General features: G+C 39.8%; 1 protein-coding gene across 1 annotated transcript in view; it reads right to left on the bottom strand.

Annotated features, from left to right (window-relative positions):
* The window catches only part of LRRC16A (leucine rich repeat containing 16A), a 211,431-nt gene that overhangs the window by 99,675 nt on the left and 96,250 nt on the right, over window positions 1-15,506 (bottom strand). Inside the window, exons 4-9 of the mRNA XM_010578007.1 lie at window positions 11,852-11,911; window positions 9,484-9,605; window positions 7,395-7,492; window positions 6,969-7,039; window positions 6,766-6,839; window positions 1,536-1,611 (exon numbers count right to left, since the gene is read on the bottom strand). Coding sequence (XP_010576309.1) covers window positions 1,536-1,611; window positions 6,766-6,839; window positions 6,969-7,039; window positions 7,395-7,492; window positions 9,484-9,605; window positions 11,852-11,911 — 501 coding nt within the window. The remainder of the gene's footprint in view (window positions 1-1,535; window positions 1,612-6,765; window positions 6,840-6,968; window positions 7,040-7,394; window positions 7,493-9,483; window positions 9,606-11,851; window positions 11,912-15,506) is intronic.

Here is a 15,506-nt window from a genome sequence, read left to right as displayed (position 1 = left end):
ACACAGTAAAGGTGACAATTTTTTCTGAAGACTGTCAACTCAGCCATCTTCCCAATTCTATCTTTGCCCTCCATTTTTTAATAATTCAGAATATTATCACAATGCTTCTACAGCAGCATGACTGCAAATGGAAAGTTTCATACATGTACTATAAAGACACTATGGATACTGTCTATCAAGCACAATGTCAGAGCTGGACTCATGAAGCTCAATGCATTCAATGGCCTCCGGATATGTCTGACCTCATACTGACCCTCAGCAGCGTTCCTATGGCACGGATTTACTGTCCAACAATTTACATCTTCCATTTTGACTGAAAATGGAATGTGTGAAAGATAAAGTTTGGGGTGGTTTTTTTTAAGGAATTGATGCATTTTCAAGATTGACAAAGTTTATTTGTTTTCCACAGAAAAGTTGCTAAGAATGAAAAAAAGCTTACATGCAAAAATATCTCAGATAAGATAATATGGCCAGTTCTTGTTCTAAGCAAACTACACTGGCCAGTCTTCTAACTAAGCAAACTATCTCATTTCATTGAAGCAGAAACTGATTAATTGCATTGTACCTTTTAACAACACTGATTTTAACAGCAAACTACAACAGGATTAAAAACACCCCCAGTTTCATTCCATGCATAAGTTCAAGTAAGATGTCCCAGCAAGAAAGAAAAGTTTTTTGCCTACTCTTCTGTCAAGAATGACATAAGGTAGTTTCTACAGAATTTTCATGGAAAATTGTAGCTTAGGAATGCAATGAGAGCATTTTCAGATCAATAAAACTGCATCAATTTAAACAAGATGAGACTCAACCTTCACTGTTAAGGACAAAACCTTCTTGATGCAAGCGTGAAAGCAATTTATCAAACCACTAACTCTACCTCTGACTATAAACTTCCAAGTTTAGAAGTAGTATATTTTGATATATTTAAAATGTCACCTAATTACTGATTTTCTTGGCCCTTTCTTCAGTAGTCCAACTTGTTTAGATTTGCCCCCTTTTTGCTGTTCAGAAAGAAAATCAATGTCACACATCGCTACATACTTATTATTACACAGGGTTAGCTTGAGACAAGTGGGAGAAAAAAAAAAATCAGCAAATTGCAATGAAAATTATGAGGAAAACCTGCCTTATATGCGAGGAAAAAATCAGAATCCTGGTAGTTTCTTTCCACCTCCAAAAAGCAACTGAGATCTCTGGCTGCTTAAAGTTAGTTTCCTATTTAGTCACCCAATATTGTTTGGGGGAGCTAGCAACACCTAATGAAATAGTGTTATGCACTACTGTTATTGCCCAACAAAGTTTTCAAACTTTATTCACCTGAAATTTTGACAAGGCCTGACTTTCAGTATTGTTTCTATGGCATGAATTAACTATCCTGATATGATTTTCCTGATAGGATTAAAGGAAAAAAATTTTTCAATACATTGCCCAGTTGTACTTGCCTGAAAAAGTTCACCTTGAAAAATGTAATAGCATCCTCTAAAACACAGCACAGCCTGGTAGGAGCAGGTATACTGTTTCAATTTATTACTTACTAATTTCAGATCCTTGGAGGACAGCTTTGTAAACCACTGATTATACTCCAGAGCAGCAACTATAGGTATTAAGTCTCTAGAAAAAGAAAAACACTTTTACACACATTTCATATAATTGTTTTCTTTGGTCATTTGAAACAATCTCTTAAATGTTCTGCCATATTTAATTCCCCATGCTTTTGCAATGCTAATTGCCTATGATCCCCGTTACAGAAAGCTCTGCATTCTAAAAGACGAGCATCACCAGTAGCTGTGTGTCTTTCTCATATTTTAATACAAATTTTTGACTGGCCAACTGACATCCATTCTCGCATGAATTTTTAAATCAGGAATTTGTCTGGGCTGTCATTCCTACTTTTAGCATTACTTTTTCTTCAGCCTGTGACATATTTAAGCTTCTTAATCACCTCTAATTATAATTTAGCATGACGCTAAAAAGCTTTTTGGCGGTCTGATTATTTAATATAATTCCATGACTGAATGCTTCTAGAGAACACCTCCTTGTCTCATCTCTATAGTTAAATTCCCCCAGGAAGCAGGAGACCTGCAAAAGGATAATGCGACTTTTAGCACAAACCCTCCTTAACTGTAAAAGGGATTTCACAAATGAAATTCTAAATTGTTCCCGTTTTCTTCATTCCAAGCCTCTTAATGTGATCTGCTCTCCCTCTGTTAAGTTTCTCCAGTAACAGATGTTGATAAATGTCATGTACGTACACTACCCCCCAGCAGAATCATTCATCAAGCACCAGCACACCATTTAGCAGTGCAGCACTTGGATCATTTTGATGCAACATATTAAATACATATATACGCCTACACTGGGACTTAAGAGCTACTTGGAAAGCCCTTGTCTATATAATGAAACGAAGAGCTGTAATATACATGAACTTATCAGACCAGCAAAATAATGCCATCCAAGCCTCCGTTTTTGCAGGGAGAAATTTAAATGTACTGGCTTTTATAAGCTAGTCCCACCCCCCCCAGCTCTTCATTCAGGACATATGCAGGTAGGCACAGATCTGCACTAAACACGCAGCAGCCTTCTCCCATCTTCTTTTCCTTCTTCCTCCCCTTCGGTTTTCCTCTACGAACATTCAGACACTTCAGGGTGGTTGTTAAAACACGTAGGAAAGCCAGGAGACAAGGCAACATCATATGGACAAGCCTTCAGCAGGCTATATTGGGAACTGCAGTTGCTAGATTTGGAAGTACAAGCCCATCACTAAGGTAACAGTATGAAGGTGTGGCATTTTGCAGCAAAAGACTGTAGCCCACCAACTGTGAAGCTCATGCAAATAGACCATTTTCACACTCCTGCAGAGGAACTACTGTGTGGTGCCCTTCAAGGATTAAGCTTGTTTTCCATTTGTTCACAGCACACATCAAGTCTTGTGTGAAGTCATTTCCACTGGCACAGGAGAGTCTTACCAGCTTCATGAAGTGTATAGATTTATTTCCATCCACCACGTTGTTTTTGGTCCTACACACACATACTTTATCTCCATATAAAGCAGTAACTGATTAGTGAAATGTTGGGGGGGGCGGGGGGGGGGCGACACAGACACCAACCCAAAGGTATTTTGCCCTTAGGCTGGGCAGGTGGGAACCTTGCTATGGAGTAAGGAATGTCCACATAGAGTTCTGTTCCTCCTTTGCCTTCCCCTGGAGCAATTGGTAAGAAGGTAATGAATTAGCAGCTTTGATGTCCCTCTTGCCAGTGCCTTTGCCTTGGAAGTGGAATGAACGTAAGAGTTATTTTTCAGGTGTAATTTTGGTTTATCCACCCAGTGGTAACCAGCCAGCCACAGCTGGTGGTGAATGCTGCAGGGCAAACGTTGCACAGGCTGACGGTACCACCGTCGCACTGGTGGAGCAGAGCTGTAGACCACCACCCCCAAAAGAGGCAGAAGGCACCACCAGCAGATGTATTTCAGCCAGCAGCAGCAGCACCCGTTCCTCCAAAGGAACGGAGGGACAACAGTCAGGGATCACTGACTGCAAGTGTTTACACTACCAGGGAGCTGGTAAGCTGGCTTGGAGGGCTGGCAAGAGCTCAGTACCTTCTGGGCAGGAGACTTGCTGTGGGCAGAATTTGCCTGAGGCCGTCCCCTTCTCCCCTCTCCTCCCCAGGCCGCGGAGGGAAATGGCTGAAGGACACGTGGTGCTCAGAGTTAGTGGGAAAACCATTTCAAGAAGTTAAAGAAACATTGCTGCAGCAGGACAGGAATATTTTAAAACAGATCTACCCATCCGATTTGCAAATTCTCATCTTTAAATAGTTTAGTCTTCCGCAGTACTCAAGGCCTGTTTGTTCAAACCCTAGAGAAGCACAGATACTGGCACTCTTCAGTAAGACCAGCTGCTAACCCCCCCACACGCCACCCTACCGCTTCCTCCCCCCATGCCTGAAGACAGTGGAACCTCTGCGTGTTCTGCGGTAGCCTTACTGTCTAGAAACGTCGCTTTATCAGATTCTACCACCTGATTTTAAGGAGAAAATATGTAGTTCAGTCCTTTTTTCATTTTGTTCAAATTGTTGAAGGTGCTTCTGGATCAATGAGGGTCCTTTAGAAATTTACCTCTACTCCTCTTGCTTTGAGCTCACCTAACCTCATTGCACTTGTTACTGAGTTTTCAAAATTATATACTGCTTTATTCCCTTTATTCTATTAAATTCTCGATGTGGTACTAACAACGATCTGAATTCTTTTGCAATACTCTACGAACGAATGCTAACAACCATTTCCAAAAGCTGGGCCTTCTCGTAACTTTCCCTCTTTGAGTTATATTGAGTTGCTTAAATTTATTAGTTTGTTCACTAAACTACCATCCAGAATAAAGTAAGATTCACAAAACGTAAACCTGTCCCATCTTAAAATGAAAACAGATTCTATTCTCCTGGAATGCAGAAAATCTCTCCAAGCTTTAACAACATTCAAGCTTCACTAACGCCTTCATGTTTTTTCAACTTCTCTGTACCCCAGTGTATTTAATATGGCAAGAAATCTAAACAGTGCAAAGAAAAAAAAAAATTTAACCAATCACACTTTTCTGACAATTTTTTGAATGTCCAAATATGCTAAAATATATGCTACACAGATGAAAATTATGCTACTGAGTTAAATAAGCCCTGTTCACTTTGAGTCTTTTTTTTGCTGTTGTTGTTAAACAATTATATGGTTCGCAGCACAGTGTAACTTCAGATAAAACCTCAGAAGTCATGTTCCCATGCGGCAAGCCATGCTATGCACTCTAAGTGTCAGACACTCTGGGAACTTAAATTCATCTATAATTCATGCCACCTCGTGTTGACCTCTAACAGAAATGCTTTACTAGGAAAAACACAAATTGTTTATTTTTGCAATGCATAGCCCCTGTATCTGGAGAACTGGTGTACCCATCCTACCTCACTTCAGAGCTACTGCACAACATGAAGTTTCAGCAATCCCCAAAATTAGGTGGGCAAGATGTACAACAGTCTCTCAAACTCCAAATCATGATGGCATATTGTTAATTTATAGCATTCTCACTGTGCTAAGTATATCACAAAACACTCACATACATTCTTGAATTGACTGGGATCTCAGATCCTAATTTGTATTTTTAATGAATAAAGTAAGGTTTTGTCTTCCTAAAAAATTTAGTTTTCTTGAAATTTCAATCCAAAACCTTTTTCTCAGTTCAGTCAACATGTAGAAACTCTCATCACAAGAGGGATTGCAAGGCGTGTAAATGGCTCCAAATTTTTTTGAAGCTTTGGACTTACAGAATCATGAGACATTTAATAAAGTCTTTTATTAACAACACATTTCCTCAGTGACGTCAATTTTGTATGGTATGCTTCAATGAAAAGCTTCTGTGAAGCAACAAACCCATTATTCCATTTTCCGAAAGCTAAGATACTCTAAATACTTACACTTCTTCTATCTGCTATTTCCTAATAAGCAATATTTTTCACTCCCAATAAATTGTTCAAACATTTAATTTCTATTGAAGCTGCATATCTGTAAGTCACTTTCTCAGGAATACCCCATGGTCTTCACAGTACTTCCAACTTGCAATATCTTTAAAGCATTCTTATGTTCTTGTCCCACATTTGCTTGTGCTGAATAGTATTCCTTTCCTTATCAACCAAACCAACTTTCCTAACCAACCAAACAGTCTTTGGCTACATCCGTCATGCACTAGTTGCAGCCCTGTAGTCTTGTTCAAGTTATTTCTGAATTAGCTAACACAGGTACAGCTTAGTAACTTTGCCATGGGATTCAGTGCAGACTGTGAAAACCCGTCACAGAAGCTAAGTAAGTATATCAGTGGGGTTTTTTTGCAAGTTTACATACCTGATAGCTTAAAGCTGCAAAGAATGCTGTGGCAAAATACTCTTATTTATCTACCTCCAAGTTCAGCCTTCCTGTTACAATATTTTAACATTGTACCCCTGACAGATTCTTAATTCTTCCACTGCGCTTTCCCAAAGAAACAAATGCTTTCTCTATCTTATTTACAGTTTCTTAAAGTTGTCATTTTCCTTGTATAATGATGGATTTTAGTTAAGACTTCCTCTCATTTCCTCCTACTTAAGTATCTTCAGATTCAACTTTCTTAGAATCCAATTTTCTCAGCCAGCTAAATTCAGTAAACCAAATACAACACTTAGCTAAGTTTCAGCATCTCATAGTAAAATTACCCTCAATTAGTTCCTTTCTGGAAGTACACAGTTTTGATAGCATCTATTGTAAGTGGAGAAACTACTGGCTGGAATTCAGTTGAACAATTTAAACCTTCTACTGACTTGCTGACAAAAATAATTTCCTTTACTGTGTACACCATGAGAAAAAAAGATTCTGCATAAATACAGACTGCATAATTTCCTTTTTTTACTTTGCCCACCAGATGTAGTTGCATGTTTTCTCTGCTGAATTTGAGCTCTTATATCCACCATCACAGGAAAAGCTTCTATCTGTTAACTTTTTGGAGTGCTTCCAATAGCAAAATATATTTATCTTCTCAGACTCCTCAATGAAATGTGCTCTCCATGGGGCTTTCGTGCAAAACCAGCAGCTTTGTGCTGAAAACTAAAAATGCTAGAGATGGTCATTTCAGAGGTCTACACATTCAAGTAACAGCTATGGGACCATCCCACTTTAGCACAGGCAGGCGAACCGTATTGCAAGGGGGAACAAGGAAAGTTTGCAAAATATTAGCATGATTACTGCATATTGTTTACCTGTGGTCAAGGTGGCTGAAGTCTTGCAAATTCAACTCTCTGGTATCTTGTGTCAGATAAATTGTATCGACATCCTGTTAAAAATACATAACCAAATACATCTTTACAGAACTGTTGGTTTTTTCCAAGTATTATGATTTACCTGCTCTTTCATCATTTGTACAGTTAGCTGAAAAGAGCTCCAGAACACGACATGTACTTACCCACTGTACTTCTTCTCTATAGGGAAATCCAAGCCAATCGCAAACACAGGCATACATCTGCGAAAAGCCTCCTAAAAACAACCCAAGAGAGTATTTAACATAATAGTAAAACAAGCAAACAAACAAACAAGCATCTAAAAGGATACTTTAATACTTAAAGATCCAGTCTTTCAAAACTCACTCTCTTTTTCTCTCAGAAGGCTGTCCATTGTGCTGCTGAAAGAAACTCAGACTATCCTATCTTTGCCTGGCAGGTTGCAAGAAAGCTTAAAATAGTTCCTTCACCTACCAATCAGAAGTCTGCTCCGTACTAATTACACCTTAGAACTAATTACACCTTTACAAGCTTCTGCCAGAAATAGAATTAAACTTCCTAACACTGCAATTCCAGCCTTTTTATATTTGAGCCTTTGAATTTATTCTCACCACAAGGTCCAAGTTCTGCCACTGTCTGACTGTCCCACAGGGCCTGGAGATTAGCCAGTCTTTCTGAAGGCTCCATAGTTACTTTTTTCAGAATCCTCCTAGATGCAAAAGGGGAAGGGAAAAAAGAAAAAATCATTCATGACTTTGAAAGTACTTTTAAATTCATAAATCTTCTTTATTTCAAGTACAATTTTAAATGAGTGTATAGAAGAATTACCATCTTTAATACAACCGACTTTTCTGCCTAAAAGTCACACACATCATGATGCCTCCCAGCAGGAGTAACATTTATTTGTCTCTTCTTTAATGATTAACCCTGTGACTACTGGAGCAACTGAGTCCTCTTCTGTGCCAGGATGACCCAAGCTAAGCAGGCTTGTGGCCCTCAACTAATACAAGAATGACCAAAATAGGGGAGACATGGCATTACTGGTTACGCTGAAACCACTGCTATTTATACAGTGCTTTTATGCAGTAAAAGCATTATGGTGCAAAGAGCCACAGAGCATGCTGAGTAGCTGCCTGTGGCCTCTAGGCTGCACTCTGGGTACCCAGCTTCATTCTTTGCAATCTGGTTGTGTTCCTCCTCCCCTAAACAAAAACACAATCCCTTCCCACCTTTTCAGAAATGAAACGATCTGTTTTTCTGAATGACAGGACTGCCTCATAAACTGCAGAATTCCATAAAACAGAGGGGAAGAATTAATAAGAGATATTAATGGGAGAAACCTCTTTCCCCCTTTTTGCTTGTTCTGGTCTTATATGATCGGCATAACTCCAGTGCCTTCATTTTGGAAAGTAATGCCATCTGAGAGGAGAGTAAGAAATTTGGTTTCTTTTCCAGGAACCAAGTTCTCCATACAGCTACACCAAATGCTCCAGCAATGTTCTCAAGAAAGCCCAAAGAAAACATGTATAGGTCTCAAGGCCTTCACAGACACTCAAACATGCACAGCCTGCAGCCCTCTTTACTCTTTTTGCCTACATTTCTCACATCGTTACTGAGGTTTTATGGCAAACCTGTTCACAAATATTCACTTGTATGTGTGCTTTTTGAAGGAAAAGCTTGATCTCCATTAAGGCAGTTAATAATACTGCCACAGAAGGAAACTGGAAGTAAAAAAAGAAACTGCCAGCCAGAGTTTATGAACTTGATTTCCTACTCCACCTACAGGAAAGGTGAATAATAAAGACAGGCACCCAAAATAAAACATGTAAATTTAGCCTGACCATTTATATCTAATGTCTGTTTCAAAAGCTCACTTAGAAAGATCAGTGTATCCCAGAAAATTCTTTTGCACAGTCCACTTTCTCTAATATCGCTGAAAAGCAGGAGCTGAAGAAAGTAATAGTAGAGCTGCATGATCTGGTAGAGAGTGATGAAGATGAGGCAAGGACAGAGAGAAGAAATAAAATTAAATGAAGAAAAACTACTGAGAACTGCTGCAAGATGATAAAATTCAGAGGCACAGATACAAGAAAAAAAGACAACCAAAGGCAAGAACAAAAAAAAAAAAAAGCAGCAGAGCAAAAAAAGGTAGATAAGGAGATGTGTGATCCAAGGAGCCAGTTACACCATGGAAAGTATATGACAAGACTGCCCAGGGCTCAGTTTTGAAGAGCAAGGCTCCCAATCATGTGCATCATTTCACAAACACTGAAAGCAAACAGAACTTTTCCCTTCTCTCCCAACTCAGATTTTACTTCTAGAAAAAAAAAACCCACTGAGTATCATAGCTGGTTTAGGGGAAAGGAGTAAATTACAACAAAAAAGCCAGAGCCTAACCTATACCTAAGGTTGGAAAGGCAATAAGTTAAAATGAAAACTTAAGACTCCAAATGCCTGCATCACCCATTCAAAACAAAGGCTCTTTTGACCCTACAGAGCATGGATAGCCTACCGATGCTCTGCACAGCCTCCTGGCTCTGTCATATACCTGCATAAAAGCTTACTGCTTGCCTCAAGGTTTTCTCATACCCTCGGTGCACTTCTGAGGTCAGGGTGGGGAGACCCATGGACAAAAAGTGGTGGCTTGTCACCCTTTCCACACAATCTGTTGCCACTAGAGGTGTCCTAAAAAACACTTACACTGGTGAGAGGCCAGGGAATATCTTCCTGAGGCAGGTCCCAATGTGCGCCAGCACCTCGTTCACATCCTCTGAGGATGCCATCTTCATGGAGATGCTGCATTTCTCAGTTTCCATAATCAACTGCAAATAAGAGGAACTGGGTATCATATAATTCATGTCCATTTAAAAAGGAGAGCATTTTGAATGCCAGCTGAATGCTTTGCATGCTGGTAGGAATCTGTTATTCTTTAAGACATGATATGACAACACTCCAGGTAAAGTTTCAGAAGTTGTTCTTGAATGTACAAGACCCCTGTACTCAAACTTTGCTTTTCCTAACAGTGCCCTGCTTCCCACGGGAATAAAAGTTTCAAAGGATCTTGACCTCAGCTGACATTCTGAAACCCAAGAACTTTTCACAGCATTGTCCTCTTTTGAAACACATCCCAGAACACCAGGAGAAACAAGCGCAGCCTGACAGGAAACTATTGAATGAGCAGGGCCTGCTTCCTACAGCAAAAAGTAAAAGTTTTTAATGGCTGTGATCCCCTGGAAAAGCTCTAATGCTTTGATCTATGCCGTTTAAGAAAATGTTACGGTAATGTATTGTCTTGGCTCAGATGAAGCAGTAACTCAGCTAACATTACTGTCCTGCTGTCTAGGGGATACGTGCTTCAGCGAGGGGGAAACATAAAGCCTTTTGCAACCCATCTCTGTTATATATTGAGTGTTCATAACCAAATCAGATTACTGTATGACTGAGACATCAGGTCTGCTGCTGCTTTCAGCTGCATCACAGGAAGCAATGTAATGTTTCTGTATTCTCCAATGTGAATATTCAGCACAGCCCAAGTCATAAACCCTTTTAGATGAGGAGCCGTGCAGACACAGTAAGAAGCTAACATTAGGAATAAATAAGAAGTGTAGATAGACAGTACGAGAGGGGACACTGCAGTATGCTACAGAAGATTGGGGTTTTTTATTGAAACTGGTTACCAGAGCTCTTCTGGTTCCCAGTCCATGTCTAGGGTCATCACCAGGATAACCCTTGAAGAGGTGGTATTATCCCAAAAGCACAACAAAAATCTTCACACCTTTTCCCACCAACTCAACTCCTTTCTGGACCTGTTGCTCTCACTCCCTGAAGATGAATGAGTGGGCAAGTTACTACTGTTTTTCATAGTCACCAATATTAGCACATTTCCCTACATTACTCAGTCCATTTGTTCACTTATCTTACAGTGGGAAGCTCTTCATGGCTTTCTGTGAGATGCCTAGTAGAAGACTACATCCTTCAGGTATCACAGATATAACATGCCGTTGGTAGGAAAACTGCAACAGTACAATTTGCCCTGCAAGCAATAATCTAGGATTCTGCCTGCCTTCAGCTTTAAGCCTCACACATTCAAAACACAAATGAATGTAAACACGCAAAACCTTAAAAAATATTTCAGGAAAACAGTATGCTAAGTGAGACTGCTGGAAATCCCTTGTAAACCCTGCTACGGCAGTGATTGTCTATGCCCCTAGGAATAATTAGCATTAGCTACAATGGCATTTTAGTACCTTAAATAAATAAAGCCACAAAAACATACACAGTATTTAGTAAATGTCTTCCCATTAAAGAGATAAACATCTGGACTTTTTTTTTCTCCTCCTTCAAGGAAAAGCATCAAAAGCCAGGTTAAAAAGATGACATATTAAACACAATGAGAGCTTTTCAGAGTCCAAATAAAGTGTCAGATGCTCCTATTTTTAAAAAGCTCTTTCAAAGCCAAACACGCATAAAACACATTGAAGACTTTGATACAATTGAACTGTCAAATCTTGTCAACATTTTCATCTTATGAACGAAAAACGTATTAAAGGCATTCTTCTTTTCAGCACCTTCTCTTTGACATTCATTTTTTTGGACACATAACTTGCTGTCAAATATATTTTGTGTTGTATATAGTAATGGTATCAAAAATAGTTGGAAGCAAACCATTTCTGCCTGCAACGTAAGCAGTAGCTTTTGACTTCACCATAAAGGTATACACCACAGAAGCCATTCAAGCTTGCATGGTGATGATTATATACTAGCCACCATTGCTTTATCATCTCTGAGAAAAACATTCACTTAAGAGACAAATAAAAACTTGTACCATATTGAACTGGGCGGGGGGGGGGGGGTATTTATTGTCATCCCACCTGCACAACACATTCCTAAAATTGACTCTCTAAATTCTTATCATTATCGTTAAGACTTTAAAGCATCATGAATGTAGGAGTGCAAACATAGAGCGTACTCACCGGATGGGGACACCTGCATGTTGGAGCATTACCTCCTTGACTGGAACAGATTTAGCAATGAGTAAACAAGTATCTTTTATCTAGAATACACTCACCTGACCCGGTTTACTGGAAGTTACTCCTTGGATTTCCAAGTAGCTGAAAGTTAGTTCTAGCTGTAGTTAAAAAAGAAAATGCCACGTTAATGCAAACATCATCTTATTCTAAAGAGCACTTATACTTTTCAATGAGGTTAAGAAAACCTTGAACCAGGCTAATGTTATTTTGCATCAATTTCTGTAACTCACACTAAGTATTTGTTAATATCTTATCTGATTGCATTTTACACTAAAAGAGCAGTTACCTCTGCTTGTTACAGATTCAGATGGTTATTAGACGTTACAGGAATACCACATTGGAGCTTTTATTGGAAACTATAAGGACATAAGCTTATAACAAAATTTATGACAAAATTTTATAGTAAAAAGCATTGCTTATACAACACCCTACTGATGTGTACCCTTGTGACTGAATAATCATTAATTACAATACTCACAACATCACATATTACTCCTTCATTAGTTACACTGATCATAGATGTGAAAAATTTTACTGCACAGAAGCTGAAGGGACATGCACACACAATTTTTTTTGTATACGTATGTAAATAAAAATAGAATAGATAGATAGATACAGATATGGATATATAAATACTCAAGACTGCTTTAGCATGTCTAAAAGTATGAGAGGAAATAATGCATTAGCTTTGCCTGAGTGGGTTATCTGGACAACAGTCAGGGTAGGCAGGGCAGAAGGGGGAACATCCTGAATCCAAATGGAAGCTTAGAAGAAGGCAGGAAAGTCCCCTTCTCCAAGGACAAATCTAGGGCTACAGGGAACATGCTAAGATCTGAATTCACAACTACGTAGACAAACATCTTGACAGCTGAGATAAGCAGAAAGAAACAAACCTCTTGGACTGAATCATAACTACAGGGCAAGACATTAGCATGGTCATTTCCTTTTATTTATCATTAAAACCATTGTAACTGAGCAGTCTGTCTGAATTGCACAAAGTTTCCTGTACTTTATCTTATCCTAGGTTCACAGTCAGGGTGCTCCCAGGCTAACTGGCAAACACCATATTATTCCATTTCCGTATTATTGGCAATCCTTTTCCCTTCAGTTGCCCTCATGATTTGACAGCATCGAAGACAGACGCACCCCTCAGCCATCTCTGTGCAAAGTTCACCTTCCACCAAAGACCTAACTTTGTGACCAAACTTAACTCTCAAGTTTTTGAGAAGTCTTCACGTGACTTATTTCACTTATTTTGCTGCAGGGGCAGCATCCACAGCAAACAGGCAGTTTCAGACAGGGGTGCCGTTTTGGCTGTTTACAAAGCGAGGGTACGCAGGGAACCAAGGCAGGAGAGGCAGAAACAGCGCAAGCGTCTTCCCAGTACTCACACCGACACCTTGCATTTTTGCAAGGGTAAGACATTCACTTTTCGTCAGTCCTCTTCAGTGCCTTATTTCTAAGATAAAGCTGGCAATCTTTTGTGATGACAGGACAGGGCCCCATACAGTTCATTCAGGCCAGAAAGAAAGAAAGGGGAAAAAAAAAAAAAAAGGGGGGGGGGGGAAATCCATAGCAGCTCTTGTTGGCTACTGGAGTAAGCTAGACTACACATATAGAAGCGAAAGGCTCTTTCTCCAGTGCTAGTCAAATTAAACAAATATATGAGACTATCTAACATTTGTTTACCCAAATCACAATGAAATTTTAGGGAAAAGTTTCTATGATTGAAATCCATCCTATTTAGCAAATTGTTTACCTACCAGATTGAAGGTTCTGCTTTTGCTAATGTACTGGGTATGTGCAAACATATATATGTGTACACACGATCAAAAACACTTTTCTACTCCTGAGAAAAGTTTACACAGATTGAGACTCAAGAATTCAATCTGTGAAAATCCTCTTGACTAGAATTAACAAATACCAGGAAGTATGGCAACATCTTTCATTCATTTTTGTAATTAAAAACATGGATTTACAGTCCTTGCTTTGCAGGAAAAATATAGAACACATTCTAAACATTATCTATCTCAAACTATGAAATAATTTTTACAAGGTTTTAAAAAGCATAATCTCATTTATTACCTAAAATTATATTTTTTTTAAAATCCTCTTAAAAGGCTATGACTGCCTCTCATTTGGGGACCCTTCAGTTACCACGACAGCTAATTTCACAGTTCCCATTTTTTTCAATCAAAACTTAATGAAAGCTGGCACTAGAAATATATTCACAAACCTGAATTACACTCCCACAAATACTTCATACACTTATCTGTGGCCTTGATGACACATCCAAAATTTACTAATGTTGCAACTACATTTTATATAGACTGTAGCAAGAATTAGTAGGTTTTAAGTATGGCACTTCTTTCCTATCAATCCATCTAGATTAGTGGAAATGAACTGGTTGTGTTATCAATTAATATGTATAATATGATTGTAATAACCAGGGAACTGCTAAACTCCTGTATACAGCCCCCATCAGTTAATATTTAAAATAGGGAAACAATAACTAGACATGATTTATGGTTTAGGAACTAACTAACAAGGGGATCGAGTGCACCCTCAGTAAGTTTGCAGATGACACCAAGTTGGGTGGGAGTGTTGATCTGCTTGAGGGTAGGAAGGTTCTACAGAGGGATCTGGACAGGCTGGATCGATGGGCCGAGGCCAATTGTATGAGGTTCAACAAGGCTCAGTGCTGTCGGGTCCTGCACTTGGGTCACAACAACCCCATGCAGCGCGACAGGCTTGGGGAAGGGGGGCTGGAAAGCTGCCCGGCAGAAAAGGACCTGGGGGTGCTGGTAGACAGCCGGCTGAATATGAGCCACAGGTGTGCCCAGGTGGCCAAGAAGGCCAACGGCATCCTGGCCTGTATCAGAAATAGTGTGGCCAGCAGGAGCAGGGAGGTGATCGTCCCCTGTATTTGGCACTGGTGAGGCTGCACCTCGAGTCCTGTGTTCAGTTTTGGGCCCCTCACTCCAAGACAGACATTGAGGTGCTGGAGCATGTCCAGAGAAGGGCAACCAAGCTGGTGAAGGGTCTAGAGCACAAGTCTTATGAGGAGCGGCTGAGGGAACTGAGGTTGTTTAGTCTGGAGAAAAGGAGGCTGAAGGGAGACCTGATCGCTCTCTACAACTACCTGAAAGGAGGTTGTAGTGAGGTGGGTGCTGGTCTCTTCTGTCAGGTGGCTGGAGACAGGACGAGGAAATGGCCTCACGTTGCAGCAGGGGACGTTTAGATTGGATATTAGGAAAAATTTCTTTACTGAAAGGATTGTGAGGCATTGGAACAGGCTGCCGAGGGAAGTGGTGGAGTCACCATCCCTGGAGCTGCTCAAAACCCATGCAGACGTGGCATTTCAGGACATGGTTTAGCGGGCATGGTGGTGTTGGGTTGATGGTTGGACTTGATGATCTTAAAGGTCTTTTCCAATCTAAACGATTCTATGATTCTATTAGACAATGGGGCTTCATGTTTATGTCAGAAAAGGTAATGGATTGTGGTCTGATCAACAAAACTTGAAGAAGTAGGTAAAAGGTAATTCCTACAGGGGGAGATCGTGACCACCAACTCACTGACCACCTACTCAAATGATACCACCTACTCAAAAGATGACAATGAAGGAAGAAGACAAAGTCTGCGTGCTAATTTACATGAGAGGTGAAGAAGAACGAACCAATCATTACGGGA

The sequence above is a fragment of the Haliaeetus leucocephalus genome, unplaced genomic scaffold (genome assembly GCF_000737465.1).
Source record: "Haliaeetus leucocephalus isolate CR32 unplaced genomic scaffold, Haliaeetus_leucocephalus-4.0 Scaffold587, whole genome shotgun sequence".
Taxonomy (NCBI): domain Eukaryota; kingdom Metazoa; phylum Chordata; class Aves; order Accipitriformes; family Accipitridae; genus Haliaeetus; species Haliaeetus leucocephalus.
The sequence above is the reverse complement of the archived record's forward strand: the minus strand, read 5'-3'. Positions and strand labels throughout refer to the sequence as shown.